At 43.2% G+C, this 25612-nt stretch overlaps 1 protein-coding gene across 1 annotated transcript; it reads right to left on the bottom strand.

Annotated features, from left to right (window-relative positions):
- Nucleotides 1–8260: 8260 nt before the first annotated feature.
- On the bottom strand, nucleotides 8261–25340 carry F11 (coagulation factor XI). The gene is made up of 14 exons (XM_042933831.1): nucleotides 25286–25340; nucleotides 23189–23351; nucleotides 21357–21463; nucleotides 20315–20474; nucleotides 19022–19131; nucleotides 18154–18313; nucleotides 15941–16050; nucleotides 15677–15839; nucleotides 15481–15587; nucleotides 11701–11869; nucleotides 10318–10493; nucleotides 9649–9744; nucleotides 8983–9122; nucleotides 8261–8743 (listed from the first exon to the last, which is right to left on the bottom strand). The coding sequence occupies exons 1-14, from the start codon at nucleotides 25338–25340 to the stop codon at nucleotides 8582–8584; spliced, it is 1878 nt and encodes a 625-aa protein (XP_042789765.1). The 3' UTR covers nucleotides 8261–8581.
- Between the last annotated feature and the right edge of the window lie 272 nt (nucleotides 25341–25612).

The following is a 25612-nucleotide window of genomic DNA, read 5'->3' as shown; positions in this document are numbered from 1 at the left end:
TCTAGTATTCAAAGACTTTGTTTTAAATATTGCCACTTGATGGTAACAGCCCGAGCAATCAAGGGAGGAGATTCCGTTCAGGTGTTCGGCAGCGCAGGGGTGAGGGAGAGGCAGGGGGTGACCGGAGGGTTGGTGAGTGATGGAAAGGTGGGGAGGCAGGAGGGGCTTGGAGGAATCCACAAAGAAATGGCAACAAGCGGTGCTGAGCCATGTGACTCAGCAGGGAGTGACCCTGCTAAACGACAGCAGGGATGGGTTGGTGGGACCCAGAGAGGACCCCACCCTGCAGTCGTACGGGTGCCCGAGGAGGACACCTGGTACGCTTGGACCCCACTGTTGGGGACTCACAATAGCCACTAAAAGGAAGCGAGGTCCCCAAAGCTGAGGAGCCTGGGACATATTGCTTTAGGGACAACTACTGTCTATAGACAAGCGATTTATAACAGTTCTATTGGAAAACACAAGCATATTTGAATGGAAGCAGTTGAATTGATCTAATGTTTCCAGATATTGTATATACATAGAATTTGTTTAGATAAATTAAGTGCATTCGGTCTGGATGCTATGGTTTAAAACGTGAACAAAAAGAGGTAAAAAGGGCCATCTAGTGGGGCAATGGAGAATTAACCTGAAAATATTTACAAGTTGATGTTTCTCTCCCCCCGCCCCCCGCGTGAATACACAAAAAACACGATATTCTGTTGTAACGGAGATAATAATACCTTATCATACATGGTGGTGATAAGGCCAATGAGGTGATACCAGGGGTAGAGCAGACAGGACCCCCTACAACAGGTAGATCTTGTAATTTCTTATTTGTATTCTTGTTTTTGTTGATCAAAATGATATTACTATGACTAATATGACAGATCACTGAATGTTGGCCTACTGAATTTCGTGTTCATGATATCCATTGACAATAAGCCGTTCGCTTAACTCTAGAACGTCAGTTTTTACTCTGGGGATAGGCTGAAATGGTAATGATGTGATAGCCTTCCATGGGATTGTTTAAAAGTCTGCTCAAGAAGCTCCGAATTTATTTCAACACACACTTTTCCCCAACACTGAACTAGGAGGTGGACTTTGGAGGAAAGAGGGAGAAGAACACACACCTCCTGAGAAAGGCAGCCTACCCTCGAGGCCGATGGTGTGGGTACAGGCTCATTAGCGCCTGGGTGTAAAATGCCTGTGGGTAACGTGTAACACCTCAGAAGTGTTTCTAATATGTATGTAGCAGCAGAAGGACATGCTGTGACCAAGGGACCGCCTTCCCATCTGTTATCTGACTTCCTTTCGCGTCTGAAATGGCACCGGGAGAACCAGGCCTTGAAGTTAGAAGATCTGGGTTTTCCAGGCTCCGCTCTTGCTGTAACTCGCCGTGTCAGCCAAGGGAGATCTCTTCACACTCTGGGCTTCACTTCTGCGCGTATGATCACCAGCCCTCCGCCCTCACTATTGTGGGTCCCCAAGAGTTCGTGTGCCAGATGTGACCCTCCACTGGGCTCAAGCATACAGACCCTAGAGCGACTTTGAACTTGATCTTCTGATCCCGCAAGGCAGCAGAGATCGTGCTCTTCACGTGAGGTTTAGTAGGCTGAGCAGCTTGGGGAGGGGGTGAGGCGGGACTGGAAACATAGATATCAGTGTAAAAATGCTCGGAATTCGGATAAATTGGAAGAATGAGCAAACTGAGCGCCTGAGCCTGGAATGGAGCTGGACACTGTTTTTTATAACCTCCAGCACGGCCGTCAATATGCTGCTCAACTCACGTGCTGGTGGCAGGAGGTGAAAGCGGCCGGTCATACCTCTGATTTTTCATTTCGTTTCTCATCTATGAGGTAGAATCTGAATAAATAAAAATTAATTTTCAAGTCTGAAAAATAGACCTACCTGGATTACTGCCACTTTATAGACACATTGAAATATATATAACGCAGTAATATCATTCTTTAATTTTTTTTTTTGAGAGAGAGAGAGTGCACAAGTGGGGGAGGGTCAGAGACAGGGAGGGGAACAGAATCCGAAGCAGGCTCCAGGCTCCGAGCGGCCAGCACAGAGCCCGACACTGGGCTCGAACTCACAGACCACAAGATCGTGACCTGAGCCGAAGTCGGACGCTTAACCGACTGAACCACTCAGGCGCCCCCAGAAATATCATTTTAAAATAGCTTCATTAGGGGCGCCTGGGTGGCTCAGTCGGCTAAGCGTCCGACTTTGGCTCGGGTCATGATCTCACAGTTTGTGAGTTCGAGCCCCGCGTCGGACTCTGTGCTGACCGCTCGGAGCCTGGAGCCTGCTTCGGATTCTGTGTCTCCCTCTCTCTTTCTGCCCCTTCCCCACTCATGCTGTCTCTCTCTCTCTCTCTCTCAAAAATAAATAAACATTAAAAAAAATAAAATAAAATAGCTTCATTAATCCTTCCTTCAACTAAGTGAAGTAATGACTTGAAAAATACATCCAAGTCCACTAAGCCAAGTGCAAATCAATAGTTTGGTCATACAGATATTACTGAGGAAGGAATTCTTTGTCTTGATTTCTCTTCACTGTTTGACCATTCTTATCATGGGGAAAATTATTTTAAGTAGTGGCAGCAGAGACCTGTCAGGAAACCCCTCCTACATGGTGGTTCATGCTGTTTTCCACGTAATGACGAAGGTTTCGTATTTTGTATACTTTGTTAAGGTATCTTGCCAAGCAAGATCGTGATCGTGAGCGCCACCCTGGCTGTTCGGACAACCTCCAAGCATTGACCTTACCTACAAATCCTCACAAACGTTACAAATTCCTGCCTGGGCAGAGCACAGCGTGCTTTGAGAGTTTCAGTGTGGTTACAAAGCGTGTGCACGGTCGCTGGGGAAGGGCGTGTCGGGAGAGGTGGGAAATCGGCCTCGGGGAATAAAAGACAACACCGTGTTAGGTAAAACACACACACACACACACTTGGACAATTATCATCTCCATCTGGAAAGCCCACCATATAGTAATACATTCGTGACAAAATTGCCCGGTACAAGGGAAAAGGGGAGGGAACTACTGAGTAATGATTGGGGTGAGTATCTGTTCACTGAGTATCTGTTTGGTGCCAGTTACTGTAGGACTCATTTGAATACAGTCTCTCCTCTGAAGGTTTGGATGAAATGGATACTGACAGTAAACGATACACTATTCGTGGTATATACTCAACCCGGGAGGCGGGCTCCTAATGCGACAGGACTGATGTCCTTATGAGAAGAGGGGAAGAGACACAGGGGGGGGGAGGAGGCCACGTGAGGACGGAGGCAGAGATTGGAGGGGTGCAGCCAGAGGCCGGGGGCCACCTGGGGCCACCAGCGGCTGGAAGAGGCAAGGAAGGAGCCGCCCCTGATGGCCTCAGAGGGAGTGAGGCCCTGCCGACACCTTCATTGTAGGCTTCCAGTCTTCAGAACCATGAGGGAAGACATTTCTGCTGTTTTACAACAGTTTGTGGCAATTTGTTACAGAAGCCCTGGGAAACAAAAGCCACATGTGAAGAAGGGGAAGCTTGGAGACCCAGAGAGGCAGTGAAGCTGAAGGGAGTGTTAAATATTCATTACATTCTCTCTCTCTCTCTCTCTCTCTCACACACACACACACACACACATACACGCACACACACAGAGGTACATCCCTATGGGATGGCTTTGGAAATGGCAGAAATGTTCTCCCAGGAGGGAAGAGAAAGAAGCTGGGACTGCTCTGGTTAACGGGCATTGCACGCACACCCGAGTCCGAGTCGGGAAGAGCCCGCGGACCGCCTGTTCCTGACAGGCGGAGGGAGGGAGGGAGAGAAGAGGGAGGCGGAGGGACAGGCGGAGGGAGGGAGGGAGAGAAGCCCTCCCGAGGGCAACAGGCAGGCCCACAGACGTCACGTAGGAAGGCCCACTGACAGAGGAACCTACTGTGATGACACACGGTCACCATTAAGCGCGGCTGGAACGTCAGTGTGGCTGGTGAACTCTCTGAAGGTGACCTTCGAGTCACTGTTAACCAGGATGTGGAAAATCCTCGGGGCGGCCGGGTGGCTCCATCCGTCAGGGGTCCGACTCTTGGTTTCGGCTCAGGTCACGATCTCATGGTTCGTGGGGTCGAGCCCCGCATCAGGCTCGGTGCCGCCGGTGGGGAGCCTGCCTGGGATTCTCTCTCTCCCTCCCTCTCGGCCCCTCCCTCACTCACGCTGTCTCTCTCTCAAAATAAGTGAATAAACTTGCAGATATAAATTAATTTATTAAATGTTTAAAAAATTGTGGAAAATCCTCTCACAGAAGGAAAGGGGAAGGCCCGTTCTAACCCAGGCTGGTAGAGGGTGTGGAAAAGCACACAGGCAAGGGATGTCAGCACAACAGAGAGCCCAGAGAATGAACAGAGAAAAGGGACTGAACAGGACCAGAGGGAGAAATGCCTCCTTATCAAAATGGATCAATTTCCCCGATGCTTTAATGCGGCTGAACAACAGGTATAGGCCATAAGTGGGTCATATATAATAATGTAGTTTTTGTAAAATCTTTCGTAAATCAAGACCTTAATATTATACATGATCCTCATTCCAAAGTAGGGGTTCACGTCCCAGAGTCTGTGACAATGGCAGCCTATGGCCGCCTGTGAGAGCCACAGTAGGCCTGGCCGGGTGTGGCCTCATTATTGGCTGTGCAGGAGAGCCACTCATCTGAGAAAGCCAAGACAGCTCTAACAAGAGTCGCAACCAACCTTTCTTTGAATGTTGACAATCAAAATTATTCAAGAAAACAGAACTTTTAAAATTAGAAGGAATACACCGAACTGTTTTCCACAGAAGAGTACAGCTCCACATGCTTAATATCTGTGGGCTAAACCGAACTGAGTCAGGGTAACACTGCTACTTTAGGTCATTAAGGGCCAGTGCATTCCAGCGTTTCCACTGCAAGTAATAGAAAACCCAATTTGAACCGGCTTAAACATGCAAGGGGATTTATTGCTATAAAACAGGAAAGCCCAGAGCTCGGTCAGGCCTCAGGCCTTCTTTCTCCGCGTCTCCGTGGGCCCCAGGCTGGCTTTTCAAGAGTGCTTGACCACAACCGAGATCAGTGCCTCCTCATTCACGTGGAGGGGGAGGAGAAAGGCATCCTCTGGGCAAAGTCTTTTTTTTTTTTTTTAATTTTTTTAAGTTTATTTATTTACTTTGAGAGAGAAAGAGTGTGAGCTGGTGAGAGGCAGAGAGAAAGAGAGAATCTCAGGCAGGCTCTGCAGAGTCAGCTCGGAGCCCGACGTGGGGCTCGAACCCACGAAACCACGAGATCGTGACCTAAGCCGAAATCAAGAGTCGGACGCTTCACCAACTGAGCCTCCCAGGTGCCCCTGGACAGTCAAAGTCTTAAATGTTGCTCAGAGTGACATCTCTGAGCCAATCACAGTAGCGGGGGGGATGTCACATGCCAGCTGTCTGGAACCTGCTCACTAGTAGACTAATTCCCAAGGCAAGGATACCTCACCAGAGGCACTGAAATCAGGATCCATACCTGGAACTGAGTTAATTCTACCCCCAAATTAATGTCTGTAACATGCAGGGAGGATAGGCAACCAATATTTTCACAGCACGAAGTCACTGTCCGGTTTGAGCCAGAGAAGCTCTGGAACTTTTATTTTCTTGCAAGAATTCTTAACATGTTTATAAAACCGCAAGGATCATGCTCTATTTTTGTCAACATGGTAACGACTAATTTTAACAGTTAAATAAGAAATTAAGCTGTTAGTAAGTTGACAGCCTTATACATGTGATGTTTAGTGACTTTCATATCAAGAAAATTGCAAAAATAAAACTACAATGAGACACCTTTTTCCACCTGTTGGGCTCCCAAGTTTGAGCATCCAACTTTGAGTCAGGTAATGGCCTCACAGTTCGTGAGTTTGAGCCCCACATTGGGTGAGCTCAAGCCCCACTCGGGATTTTCTCTCTCTCCCTCTTTCTCTGCTCCTTGTGGAATTCTCTCTCTCTCTCTCTCTCTCTCTCAAGAATAACAAAATCAAAAAATTAAAAAGCAAATTCCCAAGTGTAATGTCATAACGTTAGCCAAAGCGTGACCCTCTCTTACATTGCTAATGGCGGAGACAATTGCCGCAAGTTTTTGGAGAAAAATTGGATAATAGGTATCAAAATTACAAATGCAGTCATGCTTTTTGTTTTGTTTTCAGAAATTCTACTTCTGGGATACATGCTGTAAATTTACCTGCATGCATGTGGATGAGTGAAAAAAAACTGGAAACCACCCAAGTGTCCATCTGGAGGGGCTGGTGTGTGGAATCCCCGCCCTGGGATACCATATTTTTGTAAAATCACAGACTGAGGAAGCCCTGTCCGTCCCGATCAGAACTATTTCCAAGGCAAAACATTACATGGAAAAGAGAGCAGTGCTGAACAGTATACAGAGCGTGTCATCTTTTGGTGCGGACCAGGGGACCTTCTCACTGTATTTTTTTATACCTTCTTTCCATGATTTCATTTGTGAACCGTGGGCATATACTCACTGTTCAAAAACTGAGGTCTTTTGCAACGTTAAGTCTGACAAAACTAACGTGTGTGCTTTTCTCAAATACTTTTCAGGAAAGACTTTGCAGAAAGCTCTTTCCTCTCTGTCTCTCTTTTAAAGAACACCAAACGTTTATTCAGAAATGGATCAGTGACACGTGTTCCCCTCCAACTTGAAGGCTTCTTCCTCTCCTTTGGAACAACAAAAAGACACAAATGGGGAATATAAAGGAAAGATGTCTTCTTCCGAGGAATTATATCCTAACGTTTTTTTTTTTTCTTTACTGTGAAGTGTTACATCAAGACTACTAAGGTAAATAAACAGATACTGAGACGATTATTAGTGCTGTTTGGTAATCTCAATGGCATTCGAGTTTCCGTTCCAGTCCTGTTTGAATCTGCAAGTGTTTCAGATCTGGCCCCCTTATACCACCCCAGCCTTTTTGACGTGGGGTTTTGTTTGCCCTTGGTTGTGTTTTGTCTTCCTCAGCACAAACTCCTTCTTGTCCCAATCTTTGAACCTGCCCCCAAATGCTCTTTCTCTCTCGTCATAGAGCCCTGTGCATCCCTCTCGTTCAAGTGTAAAATCATTTTATACTTGTGTAATTGGCTTATTCGCATTGTTCATGCTAACTAGACTGGGGCTCCATGAAAGTAGGGACATAGTTACATACGCTAACCACGGCTTCCTCATCGTTCAGTGTGCTCAATAGATATTTTTCATCTTGGACGAGACGTATAGTTGTTGACACAGGGTGAAAATTGCAGTGGAGACAGTGCAGATTCTAGTCAATGCACCTCATCAGAAACCATAACCGGGCAAATACTCACACTAAAGGGAAAACCCCAGTACTTAGTATACAGGGAGCTGTTTTGAAGGTAATGAGGGCTCTGTGATAACCATCCACTTGTTCCCAAAGTGGTTTTTCCCTGTAGTATGGATGTATTTTGTATTGAATTCTGTCCAATCCCTTTGTTATCTGTAAAGGTCAATTTGTAAACTTACACCCACAGTGGCAGCTTCTCTTAGGAAGGTTCTAGCTTACTCCCTTCATCTCTATCAGCCTCCCTGACCCAGAATCACACTGACTAAGTATACAATCTACACACCTATAATTTTCTAGGCAAGTACAACTTTTAAGATCCGTCCCCTAAGATGGGGTGGCTGGGTTACTCAGTTGGTTGAATGACCAACTTCGGCTCGGGTCATGACCTCACGGTTCGTGAGTCTGAGCCCCGCGTCGGGCTCTGGGCTGACAGCTCAGACCCTGGAGCCTGCTTCGGATTCTGTGTCTCCCTCTCTCTCTGCCCCTCCCCCACTCATGCTCTGTCTCTCGAAAACGAATAAATGTTTTAAGAAATTAAAAAAAAAGATCCTTCCCCTAAGCTACCACTTCCAGGTAAACTACTATCTTTAATCCTTTCCCATACAGAAATTCTGGAGTCCACATTCATGCTCGCTGATGGCTTATGTCTACCCAAACTAATTCAGAAACATATTAAAAGTTGAAATGACAAAGATTCCTGATCATTCTGAAAACATGCCATTGAATCTCATCAAGTTCCTCCTTTACAGAAGGAGGATACTCACGTAGGCAGAGTACGGATTCTTGCAAGTTGATGGTGACGGTCCTTGTCCCCATTCTCTCCAGCCCCCATTTCTCACCTAACAAATCTCTTTATGGTGGTTGCTTTGGCCGCTCTACCCGAGCCTCCGGTGACACAACTCGCTTCTTTCCTGGTATATCTGGCAATCCTTTAATCTTAAAAAATACCACCGTCTCGGATTTCTTTGGCTCAGTAAGGTGTGATCAAAAGGCAAGAGACTGGATGCTGAAAACAAACTATGATTAGCATACAATGGGAATTGTGGAAATGACAGCTTGTGTCTTTTGATGTGTGGCTCACAAATACCAAGGCCCCTCAACGCCTTACTGTCTTGACCCTGGATCCCGCGGAGGAACATGGCGGCTCGGTGTCTGTCTTCTTCAGTCAAATCAAAACCCTCCTCCCGGGAAGACTCTGGTTTGCCTTTCAGGGGTCAAATGACATCTGGGGACTCTTTCACACCTCTTGAGTTTTCTCCAAAATCCAGTCCACGTACTCAACCACATTGGTGTAAACCCCGGGCCGTTCCCTCTGACCGCAGCCTTCTCCCCAGCTGGTGATGCCCACCAAGTGCCAGACGTCGTTGTGTTTACAGGACAGGGGGCCCCCCGAGTCTCCCTGTGATGGGGGGGGGCAGAAAAAAAAAGGTGCACGGATCGGTTCAGATGCTTCTCATCTTAAATGCATGGGTCTCAGAGTGATTTCATTTAAAATTCTGTTCTTGGCCCTTTGATAAACTTCACTGTAAGCAAAACAAATTGACCGTGGTTCCCTGCTCCAGGAACCATTTAAGAAGACTCCTTAAATGCATTAAACATTCTCATGTGAATATATTCAATGGCCGAAAACACTCTTACCTTACAAGCATCCTTCCCTCCTTCTCGGTAGCCTGCACAGAGCATCTTATTGGTTATTTTGTGCCCTCTGTATCTTGTCTGGCACTCTTCGGTTGTCACCAAGGGTACGTTGGCTTTCTGGAGAGTATTTTGTATTTTGTCTGAAAAAAATTTTTGGTTTGTGACTGGAATAATCACATATATAATATAAACACGTATGTTTAAAATCAAAAGCGTACCGATACAAAAATCTAGAAAGAAAAAAAAAATACTAGGTTTACCTCCTAGACCTTTTATAACTACAGAGTTATAGAGAATAAATTGTTTCTTAACATTCAGTTTAAAACTAAGCATGGCTCTGACTGGAATTACCTCCCAGAGAAAATAATTGGATAACAGGCTATGACATTTAATAAAAAAGTGCTAGGTTTCACACTAAACTTCATTACAAAAAATTAGTCATTAAAGAGATTGTCATATTTAAAATTTCCAATCAAACAGACAGGGGATCCTCCTCACTTGGGTAATTTTGTCTCTTCATTCTTCATTAGCATGCTTTCTGTAGCTGAAGAATGTGATTATTTTACTCACATTTTAGCTGTGGGACTTGACAGAGCAGAAAAGGTTAAGACGAGACCATGTTCTTTATCTTTAGGGTGGAGCACACACAGAAACATGGTTTCTTACCTCCTAGTTTTCTGTACCCCCATCCAGTCACCCAGCACTCAGCGTATATTATACTTCGATCTCCTTTGGAAGGTAGACATATGGGTCTCTGAGCATCTAAATTTTAAAAGTCATAGTTTAGTCATCAGAAACAAAATACATCTTCTCTCCCAGGAGAGACTCCCTTCTTTCACTTTCTACTATTCAGTGTGTTCTCTATTGTATTCGGGCTGTGCCTCATCGTCATTTACTTTCTCTCCTTGTGTTCAGCGTTCTACATCACGTATCCTGGGACGAGGGAACAAGGAAGAGAAAAGGCACAGCCCTCCCTCCTAACTTCGTCTCTTTAACCAGGTCTGTTGACCCTGTAGAAATTGCCTACTCATTCTGACCCTTGCCCCTAAAAGGGAGATATAGGTCATTTTAATATTCCAATATATTATAGAGTTGGGTCATTCTGTGAACCTGAAGAATCCTGGAGAAAACTCAGCGCTTCACCCACACCCCATAGTAAGATTTAACGATCAGGGAACAGCACCGGTCTTAGCAGACTAAAAGAGTAGCTTAGTAGCCCCTCTCTCATGATCATACCACCTGGAGATTGTGGGGCTCCGGCCATGAACCTGGCAGTGTTAAACAATACATCTAGGCCATCATTGTAGAGAACTTTCCATTTAAAATTCGACACACCTGTATAATTCATTGCTGTTTCCAGTTTCAACAAGGCAATATCATACCCACTTTCTGCCATTTCATATTGATCATGAATTATTATTTCTTGAACCCCAAAGAAAGCTGTGTCCTTTTTAACTTCTGATTGATTTAAAATTCCACTATAGACACGCAAGATTTTAGGTGACTCTAACCTAAGGAATAAACAATAGAGGAAAAGAAATTTTCATTACCAAATGATTCCCAAACATTTGAGCTATACTGTTATTTACCTAGCTATTACTAATATTTTCTTCTGGCGGCAGACTTTTTGTCGGAAAGAAGTGATTTCATGCTAAAATTTTTCATTCACATATTCCTCCTGTAGAAGGTCCTGGGTGAGCATTTACTATATTAAACACATAAAAATGAATGAATGCTCTTTTCACCCTCCAACACACACACACACACACACACACACACACACACACACAAACACACTCACGCTCTCTTTCTCTCTCCTCCTCCCTTCCGCCCCCTGACTCCCCCCGTCCCCCACCATGAAGAGTTCCGGGTGTTAGTTTCAACCCTACCATTGATTACCTATCAACCTGAGAAATTCACTTGGATTTTCTTGTACTCCATTTTCCCATATGGAAAAGGTAAAAGGTAAAGGAGGCTATTGACTTCAAACATATCTTTGAGTTATAACATAAGTATAAACAAAAACAAACACACAAAACCATGTCTGGAAACTCAGAGAATACCAAAGTGCAAAGAGGAAGTTTGGCCAACTAAAATTCCCTGGAATACATATACTCTCCTGATGGAGCTTTTAGGTTTGGCCAATATTAAAATTGACCTAAGTAGGGAATCCAATCTGAGGATACGTAATGAACTCTTCCTTCTGTATTTGGAAACGTGGCAGTGGGGTTGGGGGGTGGAGAGAGAGAGAGGAGAGAGGAGAGAGGAGAGAGGAGAGAGGAGAGAGGAGGAGGGGGAGGGCAAGAAGGAGAAGGAGGGGAGGGGAAGGGAGCAGAGGGAGAGGGGAGAGGAGAGGAGGGAAAGATGGAGAGAGAGAACGACAAATTTAGAGAAGGGGAAATTTTCATTGTGTTTGGCTCTGGACCTGATGCCAAGACAAGCACAGATGATATGTTCTGATGGGAAATAACAAGAACACCCCTGGGCATGTGGATGCATTTAAATGGGAAAGCAGAATAATATGCCATCATATTCCTACACCTAATCTGATGCTGGTAGACCATAACTGTTCTTTTTGCCTTTTTTTTTTTAACTACAGGGATTTAATGTAGCAAATAGGGTAATTTACATTTTTAAAATATTTACTAAAATGCTAATGACAGATTTCAGTATACGGGCGATCCCCGGGGAACTAATAAAATCGGTAATGGTACTGACCCAATCAAACAGTGGGCAGCTGTTAGTATCCACTGGTTTCCAATGATGGAGCCTCCACACAGGTGTCTCTGGGCAGGTGATGTGATATGCAGAGTTATCTGCCATGGCCACTCACCATGAACAGATGCCTCTCCTCCAACAATTCTGGGCTTGATTTTGGTCGTACACACTACAACAGAAGGGTTGCAATGAGTGGCTTCCTAAGTCTTCCTTTTCCATCAGCAGTTATGTCCCTTCAGGCAGAAAGAGAAGAAAACCTGCCCTCGATTCAGTACCTTATCACGACCTTGACTTGAAGAAATTTTATAATCAACTCAGCAAGCAAAGCTTGCACAGGAAAATTGCATGACTAAGTCACCTCCTAATGACATGCTCCCAAAGAATGTCTCATCTGGTCCTGCGTGGCAGTCTTCTCCTCCCTCATCTGCTAACCCTGATGGTTCTCTTAAAGCAGTTGTCAAGCGTGGCCCTTGGACCCATCGCAGCACTCGGGAATTTCTTAGAGATGCAACTTCTTGAGCTCCCCTCAGACCCAGTAGATCAGAAACTTGGACAACGGAGCCTAGAAATCTGAACGTCAACCCGCCCTGCTGAAATTGGAGGAATACTGTCATAAAGAAAAGTGAGCACCCTCCTCTCAGTTTACAGCTTTTGTCCAATTCCTATCTTCTTCCGCTCAGGCTGACCTTTGGTCCCAGAGTCTCCTGCTCCAGCTGGGCACCATCCAAGCATGGGCTGCTCTTCTGTCTGTGAACTGCTTCTCCTTTTGGCTTTGTTGACAGTTTGGGGTTCTCCCGGTTCAACCCTTGATACTTTCCAAGCACTTTGATTCACCTTTACCCCCTCTGTTTCCTCCTGTCTTAGCTGCCCTGGGCAGGATGGTCCTTTTTGCTCCTACTTCCTGGCACGCCAAATGAGAACCCACCCTGCCAATGGGAGCCCTGGCCAGATCTGCCCCAGTAACCTAGATGGAATTGGAATGAGGTGTTCCGGGACGATAGTATTCTAGAGCAATGCTTCTCATACTTTAATGTGCATATGGATCACCTGGTTATCTTTTAAAATGCTGATTCTGATCCAGCGTGGGGGCGGGAGGTTGCTGAAATTCTTTCTAGCAGGCTCACTGCTGATGTCAACATGCTATACCCAGACCACACTTAGACTAGCATGGCTCAGAGGACCAGGGAGGCTTCATGTCCTTAGCTACAGGAGGAGGAGTGTGAAGTTAGCAAAAGGGTCAGCAGTCAAAAGCCAAGTCCTTGGGGCGCCTGGGTGGCTCAGTCGGTTAAGCGTCCGACTTCGGCTCAGGTCATGATTTCACAGTTCGTGAGTTTGAGCCCCGTGTCAGGTTCTGTGCTGACAGCTCAGACCCTGGAAGCTGCTTCAGCTTCTGTGCCTCCCTCTCTCTCTGCCCCTCCCCTGCTCATGCTCTGTCTCTCTCTGTCTCAAAAATAAATAAACTTAAAAAAAATTAAAAAAAAAAAAGCCAAGTCCTTGATGGTCTGTTCCCTGGTTTTGTGTGGGTGTAGAACAATCTCTCTAGGACTTTCTTTTCTGAACAGGAAAATAGACATACAATCCTGGGGCAAACTTCAGATAGGAAGAGAGGAGTCTTGAAGAAAACTCTAGTTGGTAGCAAGCAGAGGCAGAAACAAGCTGGGTGTGTTTGTGAAAGCTTAAACAGGCTGGCACACTGAGAAAAGTGTTCTCACCTGAGGGTGGATAGGGTGAGATTCGTTTCAGAGAAACATTTTGAAGATTTTGACTAGATTCTGGAATTACAGGGAAGCCCTTGTGATTTACGAGGAAAGGCAAAGTTTAGGAAAATGAATGGGTATACAGTAACTAAAATACGTTATAAACAATTCAATAGTGCCTTTCTTAGGGACAAATGATAGGTCTTGATGTTCATTCTATTTTGTCTCTCAGTTCAAACAAAATGCTGCAAATATCTGTGTTTAGCATTAGATTTTGTGTTAGGAAACATTTCTTTTGATAGCAATTCCTCTGTATCTTCAGAAAGTTACGTTGAAGGCCAATGATAGCGTAAGATATGAGAGTCACCTCAGTTATATATCCCCTCCCATTAGGGTATTATTTCATCGGATGTAGTGCAGGAAAACCTAATTATCTAGTTTCAGAAGGTGCACTAAAAAGTCTTAAGATTTTCTTTTCCTTTATCTTGTATTCTCTGCCTCAGCTATCAATCTCCACCTGATATATTCTGTAGCCTTCATACGCCAGAATCTATACATTCATCAGAGAAGAACATAATGAAAGGAAAGTGGGGGATGGGTTCAAGTGTTGAGTGTTGGTTCCCATTTTAGAAACTACGTCAACATCACTGACAACAACATCTGCCAAGCGTCCCTTCTGGTGCTTAGCAGAACGAAGACAACAGAATTATCATAAATGCTCCTTCTTAGATAAATATATTGTAAGGAAAACAGAATATAGGAGATACACCTTAATTGACTGGCTTTTTAAAGGAGTTTGGGCCATCAGATCCCTCTGTACTCCAGGAAGGCATGGTTTCCTCGTTAGGACGTTAGATTGGACACAATATTGTACATGTTACAAAACAAGTTCTCAGAAGTTAAGGATTTACTCTCCTCTCAGTAGAGAAATAATTCTGGCATTTTAAAGGAGTTTGGGCCATCAGATCCCTCTGTACTCCAGGAAGGCATGGTTTCCTCGTTAGGATGTTAGATTGAACACAATATTGTACATGTTACAAAACAAGTTCTCAGAAGTTAAGGATTTACTCTCCTCTCAGTAGAGAAATAATTCTGACACAGAAGATTTTTATACTCTGAAAACTGTTACAAATTATAATCATCACTTCTATTTTACTCATTAAATCTCAGTTGAATCTTAAATTGATAGTACATTATAATATCGGACATTAAGCAAGAAAAAAGTCTAAAATATGTAGTTTTATGTGAATTAGTAAGCACTAAAGCCATCATAGGTTATTACGGTAATTTAGAGAAAAGTGCGATAATGTTGTTTCCTGTTGGAGATTCTGTCTGGAGATCATTCTGTTTGCCCACAAACCATCCCTCAGTACTATGCTCAGAAATTAGCCCCTAGAATTGGCCACAGCTGATCTTATTTTCAGTGTAATTTGTATCACATTTTACACATATTGTAGGTCTTGTTTAATCTAGAGAATCTTTTTATTTTCTTTCCACCCTGTGACACTCATTGTTCTAAATAAATAGAGTTTTACTGTAAATTTTTGCCAATATTCATAAGTATGCAGAATACTTGCAGGGGATCTGAAACAATGAAGACCCCTGAAGGGGAGCTACTTTATTTCTAGAATACATACAAATTTTTTCAAACATATGGTAGTTATTTATGTTTCAACTAAATACCAAGTAATGGCCAATGGACAGAAAATAAATAATCTGATTAACCAAATTCCTGACCGATACTCAATCTTCAAGGATAATAAGAAAGATAGCCTTCATAGTAGGAATTGAACATAAAAGTGTTGACTGAGCCTGAGTCTCACCATAAACTGTATACATGTGTCCAATTAAAACCCATACTCACTTAATATTAGGTAATGCAGAGTTTAGTTGAGGCCCAATATTTACCACTAAAACATGGTCAGCCTGGATGACAGGAGTAAAACTAACAGAAAATTGTATCTAAGTTGGTTATTGTACTAATTTTCTCCCCTTTGCGGTTACTATTGACGCTGAGAGTCATGATACATTTGTTATAAAATAACTTCTTCAGATGTATTTTCTCGCGTGCCATTAAACTCACCATTATCCATTTTACATAACCTTAACGTATATCCAGAGATGCCTCCTCTCCCATGAAGTATTTTCGTTGGAGATCCATTTGAAGAGAGTTTTAAGTAACATTTACCCCTGCAGGTGGGAAACAGAAGAGTATAAACATAACACCCCCCTCGAGGAGATGGGACGGGAGTATCTGTGCAACTCTTTGTACGTCTTACTTCCCTCCGTTGCAAGATTCTGGAGATGGCGAATAGGTAAAAAACTGGCAGCGGATGGAGTCGGTACACATTTTCTGGCAGGCTTCGTGCCCTTTCACGTCAACAATGTCCAGTTCTTCTCCCAAGAAATCAGTGTCGTGGTAAAATGAGGAATGACAGAACACTAGGCAGGAAATCACACATCAGGTACAAGACACCAAACTTACCACGAGTCGACCTAGGTTTTGTTGGTCTTGATCAGGAGAGAGTGGCTCCATTGTTTACCTGGGACACTGTGCCTGCAGGTTTGCAGACTGAAACCAGAAAGAGCTTTGTCCTTCTTAATGCGTGTACTTGGCAATCCACTTTCAGATGTTTTTAGGAGACAAAGATTTCTAACAGAAAAAAAGGGGGGGGGGAGGAGGGAATGTAAATGGATCATGTAACACATATCAAAGAAAAGAACCGTTTTTATAACACGTACAAAAGTCAACTCATGTTGGTGTGTTTAAGAGTGAACAATTTCTCATTTTGTAAGTACTCTTCATACATCACTGAGTCAGACCCCATGATCCATAGGTTGTAGACAGGTCTTCAACAGGATACCACTTGCCTCCACAAAAGTTTTCTGAGCTGTTTCTATCGCCAGTGTTCCTACCATTTTCCTTCTTTCTCTCCTCTTTTTCAACACTCCTCGCCCATTTCAAAGATTCCGTAACTTTCATGCTCTGGAGAAATCTGCTATCCAGAGTTGCTTCAGGCTCAGACGCGGATAAATGGCATTCATCACAGGCTCCGTACAAGCAGCCTCTTCTTGGAACAAAACAACTTTTCCTGATTAGCCCCAAATCACAGTCTAGAGCAGTGCTGTCCAATAGAGTTTTCTGCAATGATGGACACGGTCCATGCCCGTGCCACCCAATTCAATAGCCCCTAATCACATGTGGCTACTGAGCACTTGAAATGTGGCTAATACAGCTGAAGAGATGACTATTTAGTTCTATTTAATTTTAATTAATTTCAATTTAAAAAGCCAAGTCTTGGCTTCTAGCACTCATGTTCCTCTCTCACCCTGTATTGAGGATCCAGTGTTTTACCCCTCTTACAGGTATTGACCGGGAATGTTATAAAAGGAGTAAAAAAAGAAAATGAGCAGTGATTAGGCATCTTTCTAATTTGTGCCATTTATAATGCAGTCTTTGAACCCCCTTTCTTCTCTGACTGCATTCAGTCCCTTCAATTACCAGCGGTTATGCTAGTGACACCCAGACACAGATCCAGAACACAAACCTCTCCTCTTAGTTCAAGATTTCCCTTTACAACTTCCAGATCAACATTTCTCTCTGGAGGTCCCCTGGGCATCTCTTCCCTCTTGAAATCTGCGCCTCATGAAATCTGCATCCCAGTCATGGGTATTTTTATCCTTTCGATTCCTTGGGCCAAAAGTCTAAGAGCTCTCACTGACTCTTTCCTTCAGAGCAGACAACCAGTCAACAGATGTTATTGCCTCCCCATTGGACAATACATCCCAACCTGATGACTTCTCTATCACTTCCACTCTTGTCCAAGTAGGGCAGGGTTTTCGTCTCTATCGTTCACTAGTGGTATCCCTGGTGTTTAGAACAGTGGCTCGTATGCAGTAGGCACCAAATAAATTATATCGTTGAGTAAATGAAAGTAACAGATATATTTTCATGGGACCAAACTAGTGCTTCCAAAAGTCACTCAATGGAAAACCAGGCTTGCTTGACGGACAAGGACCTCAAGGGCCTAACCCAGCTGGATTCTGGGGGACCCATTCCTCACACAAACAGCCAAGTCAGGCAAATACCGGGGGCTCTGAGAATTCCCATTCAGATAATATAGAGCATCGAGATTCTGAAGCACTCTTAAGTGGGGGTTTTTGGTTTCTTGTTTTTGTTTGTTTGTTTGCTTTAGTGAATCTTATTAATGAGGAACAACAACCCCAGCAGATATCCCTTTAATGATCAAAGACCTTTCCCACGTTTCAGCATGGTTTCCTGGATTGGTACCCATCGGTAGGAAAACAGCATCTCAATTCTCAAGTACCCCTCCACAATTACCCCCAATTCCATTAATATAGGCCTTCCTTTCCACCTCTCTTCACTTCGGATTTGACATTTCCCTGATACTCCCAGCCCTTTCTACTCTAGGTTCACTGATCTCCAACTGGGCACTGGACTAAGTTGCCCCTTGAGGGTCATCCTTATGTTCTTTACTCCGTTCAGAACGAGACAACCCTCCCTTTGCTGCAGGCAGAGACCTCCCTCAGCTCAAGAAAACAAGAGTCCTCGGTAACCTCAGGTTTGCGGTCATCAGGTGGCGAATGCAAAGAGAGAGGGGCTAGGCATTCTTCCCGGCAACTTTGGCCTGTCCTCTGCAGACATTTAGATTAAATGTGTAGCTGCTCAGAAGTTTTTAAAGGATGGACCTTAATCGGCCATCTTAAGGCGTGAATCTTCATCTTAATTCCTTACCTTTCAGATTCTTTTGGCCATTCTTGAGAAAGGAAGGTAAAAAACAGACAACTGGGGTGGTGAGTACAAATGCGGCGACAGACAAAGACATCCGGAGCCATGACACTGCCGATGTTACTGTCTGCAAATGCCGTACTAGGGAAAACGTCCCTGATACAAGCTGTACGACAGAAGAAACCATGTTTAAGAAATCAACTCCCCAATACAATCAGTAAAATCCCAGCTAGAGTATTTGTAAATTCCATATAAAAAGTTTGTTGCGGGGTGAAGAGGGATGAGTGGGCCAAGCACGGAGGAGGTTTTTAGGGCAGTAGAAATTCTCTGTACGATACCGTGATGATAGATAGATATCATTATACACTTATCCAAACCCATGGAATATACAACACCAAGAATGAACTGGAATGTAAGCTGCAGGCTCTGGGGCGATTATGATGCGTCAATGTATGTCAATCGATTATAACAAATGTACCACTCTGGTGGGGGCGGGGGGTGTTGATAATAAGGGAACCTGTGCATGTGCCCCGGGGCAGGGGTCTATGGGACACCCATACTTTCCCCTCCATTTTGCAGTGAGCCTAAAGTTGAACCTAAAATCTTAACAACAATTCTTTTCACAGTTTGTTTATCCCGAGCTCTTTAAATTTTTTTCATTCGGAAAACTGGAGTGATTATTTTACACTTTAAATTCAAATATCGCTCTAATTACATGGGACATGATGACATTTTTCACACGAAGAAGGTAAAAGATCATTTGGTCCATTTCACCAGGGGGCGCACATGGGTGTCCTAAGTCAGGCCCCTCATCCCTACCACCCGCACCTACTATTTAATGGTTAAACCACCTCGCCGAGAAAGTAACAGTTACCCAGCTTAGAAAGCGCACAGGATTTTAGTGAAAATCCGGAGACCACTTTAGTGAGCTTCATTATTCTGGTTGGTGTCCCCATGTGGGTGTACTTCAGCAGACAAATGTTTCTGAATGAAAACAAAAATGGGAAAATGTTTTACTCGTCGAAATACATGTAGGAAACAACATGAGACGATACGAAATTCCAGTCTAGAGAGTTCCTGGGCTGACAGCTGAGGATCTGCTCTGAAAAGCATCAAGCTGATGCTGGACAGCAGGACTTGAGTCCTTCCTCTGCCAGGACCTGGGGGGCCCCTGAATTTTGTCAATTCTAGTTTTCATCACTTAAATGACACCTTTGGAGAGATGACGGCCTGAAGAATCGGAGGGAGGAAGTAATGAATTCTCAAGCCCTTCTCTACTCCCCATTTCCTGGCGTGCTGTCCCTGTCGTGTCAAGTCTCAGACATGAAATATGTTAAGAAGATGTAGCTTGAGCTGAGCCAAACACAAAACGTGAAAACTTACTTCTAAATCTGAGCATTCGGTTTTATCGTCGTCGTTTTTGGAAGGAGTGACGGATGCTTTATTATTATTTATATTATTCACCTCCTTGTGAATGTGGAGAGTGGCATGGAAAAACCCAAAAGGGAATCCAAATAATGGTCATTTAAACTTAGTTCTCCTTTTTTTGTTGGGTTCTAGATCAGTGTGGTTTCCTATACAACCCTAGAACATCTCAGAAATTTCTAAATATAAAAGTTAGTGATATTTTTTTTCCCTAAAAAAATTTTTTTTTTAACGAGAACACCGATTCGTCATTAGAGATCAGGTCATTTCTACATTCTCACACATTTATCTCCAGCATATTTCAAAATCCAGTTTGGGGTGGATTTTAAAACACTTCACATGGGCTTCAGTTATTCTGTCTTAGATAAGGAACTCTTACTTAGAGAGGTCTGAGTAGGTTTTCCCTTCGGTTCTATAATCCTTAGGCTGGGAATGACGCAGTCAGATCAACTGTAACTGTCTCAAAACTTCCAATTAAGAAACGTATCACTTTTTAAATTAGCCAGGCGATGGGTGAAGCAGATACAACAATGTCAGTAAAAAGACAGAGTCCTTAACATAAAGGAAATGCATTTCTGCTGCTTTCTGTGAAGAAAACTATTAGCACTGTACTTGTTCTAGAAATGTCGTTTGGGGGCTGAAAACAAAAATTCTGGCATCAAGTCGAGGAGAAATTTTGTTTTCCATCAGACAATGCGACGATCTACTCACTGTCCGCGGGCTCAGCCTACGGCTCACTCACCGATGCTCCGTGCTTGGAAACTGCTTCGTTGCATATGTGAAAAAGTGACAGTGCACATCATTTGTGCATCTCTCTTGGCATTCCTGGGCATCCCTGGTCATCAAGCTCTTATAGTTCATGCCCTTCATGTCCAGGTCCACGTACATATTCCTGTGGCAAGCTGGAGACAAAAGCAGACAACGTGGCGGTCTTCCAGACTCCAGAGCCAACCTGAACGGTGCTACGTTAGCAACTGCCCTTCCTGACTTACTCTTTCAACTCTTCCAGTCACTTTTTCTCAGAAATCCTTTGTTTTCATCTTCATCTGCTTAACTTCTACACTCACATGGAAGCAGAAAAAGAATGAAAATGCCCTTCTTATGGCGCAATAGTATTAGACTTGTAAATTGCTGTGTTAACTTTCTGCCCTGGCCTCCCTTGTCTCCTTAACTCCACTGACTGATTGATCCGCTAACCTATTGGAGGATCTTTGGACGGTTAAGTGTCGTCTCAACCTTCCTAGTTGCTCCTTTGATTCGAAGTAATATGTTTAGTATGGACTTACAGGGGCGCCTGGGTGGCTCAGCTGGTTAAGCGTCTGACTTTGGCTCAGGTCATGATCTCACAGCACGTGAGTTCGAGCCCCGCGTCGGGCTCTGTGCTGACGGCTCAGAGCCTGGAGCCTGCTTCGGAGTCTGTGTCTCCCTCTCTCCCTGCCCTTCCCCTGCTCAGGCTCCAGGCTCTGTCTCTCTCTCTGCCTCACAAATAAATAAACATTACAAAAATATGGACTCCTATATAAAACTTTAAGCTGGGAAGAGAAAGATGAATGATGAGAACTGATACAGTAAGACGTGTCCTTCTAGTTGGGTAAATTTTAATGAAGGGGGGACAGAGTGTGCGTGCTAGCTTTGACTCTTCCCTTAAAGAACTTCATTAGGAGACTCTAAGTCCACACCGCAGGGTTTTGTTTTATAGCCATAAAAGCATATGTGATATAACTATATATATATATATATATCATAGTAACTAAGTGTTTACGAATTCTAATAGGACATCTTACCACTTATTTGATGTGGGCATTGCTTGAAAGAATATCCAGAAATTGCTCCTGTCATATTCACCCTTGGCAGTGTTTCTGTTACACTGTCTTTCAGGATACAAGTAAACCTGCGTGAGAACTTACGTTTTAAAATAGTGGATCTTAAAAGTCAGCACACAGAAAATCAGAGACAAAGAAACAAACTGCTCTATCTGATGCCAAAACAAATATTTTCTTAGCAAAGCTGTTTGTTTGTTTTTTTCCATTCTAACATCCCTTCACTTAAGAGCTCACCTACAGTTTTCCCTACTAACTGGAAACAGGAGTGAACTATGGCCCGTTGGTCAAGCAGCCCTCTGCCTGTTTTTTGCAGCCCATCAGCCGAGAATGGAGTCTTATTGCTAAATGGTTACATTTTAAATAGTTATAGATGTACTTCTATAATATCTTTGACTTTGCTTCTGGATCCATCATTGCTAAAATATTCAACCCCGGCTTTGTCAAGAAAAAGTTTGCCAACCCTTGTTGTAGACTCCAGAGTAGTAATTTTTTAAGTTAAGGATACTATGTAAATATCTATGAATGCAGCAATAATACACAAACATGTTGATTACTTACCTCTGTAGTAAAGCTTCATCTTTGAATGTTCAAGTTCAACATGGAAACAAAAGTGGTGGATGGAATGTCCTAAAAGTCTTTTTAATGTTTTTATCTATTTGTTTTGAGAGAGAGAGAGAAAGCGGAAGCAGAGGAGGCACACACAGAGAGAGAGAGAGAGAGAGAGGGAGAGAAACCCAAGCAGGCTCCATACTGTCAGCATAGAGCCCAATGTGGGGCTCAGTCTCATGAAAGCATGAGATCATGACGTGAGCCAAAACCAAGAGTCGGACACTTAACCGACCGAGCCAGCCAGGTGTCCCCAAGTGTCCTATACAGATATAGCTATTAATACTGGTTAATAGCTATAAATTTTATTTGGGGGACACCTGAGATGTTATAAAGGGGTTCTTGTTACAATCGTTTCCTTTATGTAGGAAAAGGTATGTTGAAATATTTAGGAGTAAAATGTTATAATGTTTTCAAATTATTTCAAATGGTTAAATAGAAAGATAGACAGACAGATGATAGATAGATATAGATAAGGCACAAATGGCGAACAAAAAACTTGGTGGTGACAGGGGATCACTGTGCTGTTCTTTCAAACTACATTTATAAATATTAAAAAAAAAAAGATTTTTTTTAACATTTATTTATTTATTTATTTAAAAAAATTTTTTTTCAACTTTTTTTATTTATTTTTGGGACAGAGAGAGACAGAGCATGAACGGGGGAGGGTCAGAGAGAGAGGGAGACACAGAATCGGAAACAGGCTCCAGGCTCCGAGCCATCAGCCCAGAGCCCGACACGGGGCTCGAACTCACGGACCGCGAGATCCTGACCTGAGCCGAAGTCGGCCGCTTAACCGACTGAGCCACCCAGGCGCCCCATAAATATTTATTTTCTAATAAAATAATTGAAGGAAAAGCACCGGTTTGAATAATATCAAATATCAATAATGAATCAAAAAGCAAGGAACAAAACGATTAAGAGGCGTAATAACAGCGGAGAGAAATAAGAGTACCGCTAAAATCTAGACCACAGAGGAGCTAGAAAGTCCACACTGAGAGGCATGTCTGCTCCTCCCTGATCTGCCTGGGCACGATTTTTTTTCCTGCAATACTTAATATTTCAATTGAAGGACCACGTGTTTTCCCATCATTAACCTTCCATTTTCTAAAATGGTAGATGAATACTTATTGGTAAGTAATCAACCCGGAAAGCTACTTCCTCTGTGCAGAAACGCGAACATTTACCATCTGGTAGGATCTTCCGACGACGATTCAGCCATGAAGGTGAAAAGCAGACATCTCGGATGGTGGGTGCAAATAAGCTGACAGTGCTTGGCGCTTGGTGTGAAAATGGTAGTCACGTCTCCTCCTTGAAAGCCGGTATCTGTGAACAGCTTAGTCACACATTCTGTGATGTAATACGTGGCATGAATTATTGGGGGCTTTAGTTGCACGTATCGAATTAGATAATAATCTCACAAAGGCAAGCGAAGTAGGTCTACTTCCCAGGAAATGCGCCTGAACTTGGAAATCAGAGCAATCAACACTTTGATGTTGGTTGATTGGATGAGCAGCCTCAGACAGAAAAAGAAATCGCAAAATGGCACATTTGCCTCGATGGAACTGTGCTTCTGAGGGATTATCTTGGAGATGAGGGTGCTTTGCGGGTAACTGAATAGTTTCTCAGAGCTTTCCTGGCCAAAGATGTTCCTTAGGGTCACATCCAAGTCTGGAAGGGGCCGCCTGCTTTTCCCTTTCCCTGTTGCTTGTTTGTCAAAATTCCTTGTTTATATGAAACAAAAGATCCAGAGTGATGGTTTTTCAATAGTGTTTGATGGCCCTGGCTGTGATACACTGTATCACCTCACTATTTAAAATGGGCCAGTTTAGGAACAGGAACTGTAGATTCTCAGAAAAATATCTGAATTCCCATTCCAGCTGAAACCACACACAGGTATGTTTTTAAAAGCTAAGTTGGATAAAACCCATTTTTTTTTTTCTGTTTCTACCCTTGATCTTAGCCAAAAGGACAAGAAACGATTTTTTTTTCCGTTTCTAGAAAGAGATATTTAATATTCTAGCTTATGGCTCTTTGGGTCATTATTACTCAGTCACTGAAAAAAAAGGTTGTAGTTTTTAATCTTAGTACACTGCCATTAAGAAGGCTTCTTAATATCTTTCATATATGTAGCATATGCATGCTATATATATATATAAATGTATACATACACTTATAGTAAAAATGAAATACTTTGGGAAGGATAAAATATAACTCAAATATTTATCGTAGTAACAAACATACCAATGAGTATGTGGGAAAGTACGTAGGTACAGAGCAGTGAAAACTATCACTAAAACTATCACTAGATTTAGCCAGGGTCTTGGATGGGGAAAATTCCAACTTTATTTTCACTAATCTCTACCCAAAACGTGATACAGCCTTCCATCATTAATGCAACAAACCACAATGTTCACAGTATCTGCTTTGTCATACTAAGATTACAGATTTAAAAAGAAAACATGACAGCTGCCAATATCCTCAAATAATATCACCAGCTCGGTGGTGATAATTACTTTGCAGTTTTAGACCCACCGCTAAATCTTGTTACATCATGTGTCAATAAGAAGCACATCTATTTTTGTAACAGGTTTTGTTTCGTTTCGTTTTGTTTTTACATTTTCACTAACGATATTGCAATACAATTGATTTTCTCGGCAATCCTTTGTATTTTTACTTTACGCCTTCGAAAACATGACTCTGAGAACGCAGTCCAAAGAGATCTCTGGGGAAAAAGAGAGTCAAGGATCCCTGCCACAGCCTGTGCTCAAAACCCACCACATACGCCTTCTAACTTACCCAACTATAACCTCTGCATATAGGATAATTTTCTCCAAGATTTGCAGCTACCCAAGAGTGACCCAGAGGTGAACAGAAACCTGCCCCCTCTCCCCAAGCTCCGGGCGGCTTCCTTGGAGTTGCAAGGCGGCCCCTCATTAGTTAAGAGTCTGTTTGCACCTAGAAGTGTTCTCATGGTCCACGGAAATCCCCCCATGCGATGCAAAGAAAGTAATAATTACCACCAAACTTGTCATGACTGATGCAGATTTGGATATGACTTATACATATGGACCCAGATTACTACTCTTATGACCAATTCCTGTTCTTTAATTGCCCTCCCTGTTTTGAAAACCCCTGGAGCCCTTAAGTGAAAAATAAAATGATTTAATGTCCTTCCGTGGAGTAGATGGTGTGGGCCTGTAGATAAGCCCTTCTGTTTTCCAGTCTTCAAAGCAGGAAATTAAGCTGTTTCCAATTCTTATCTGAGCTTAAGCTCTACTTACCACTGGAAACTGAGGCAAATAAAATGAAATGTACCACTCGATATAATAAAATCATCCTACAAAAAGAAAAATGTGTATGTATTTAGAGCATGCAAAGTGAATTTATAAGCAGTTCACTGACATCAGGGTTCACAAGAAACAGGGAGGGAGAGGAGTGGTGAATTCTACGGTATTTGCAGGTTGTTACGTTAATGCTGAATTTTACCTTCCCCAAATCCTAGGACACTCCCCAGGATGATAGCACATAGAGTTCAAGACTTTCCTAGTTCTGAAGAGCCCAGAGCGGACGGGGGGAGTCCCCCCATCTCTGCTTCCCCAGTGCCTCCA

The sequence above is a fragment of the Panthera leo genome, chromosome B1, assembly GCF_018350215.1.
Source record: "Panthera leo isolate Ple1 chromosome B1, P.leo_Ple1_pat1.1, whole genome shotgun sequence".
Taxonomy (NCBI): Eukaryota; Metazoa; Chordata; class Mammalia; order Carnivora; family Felidae; genus Panthera; species Panthera leo.
This window is presented reverse-complemented; position numbering and strand designations above follow the sequence as displayed.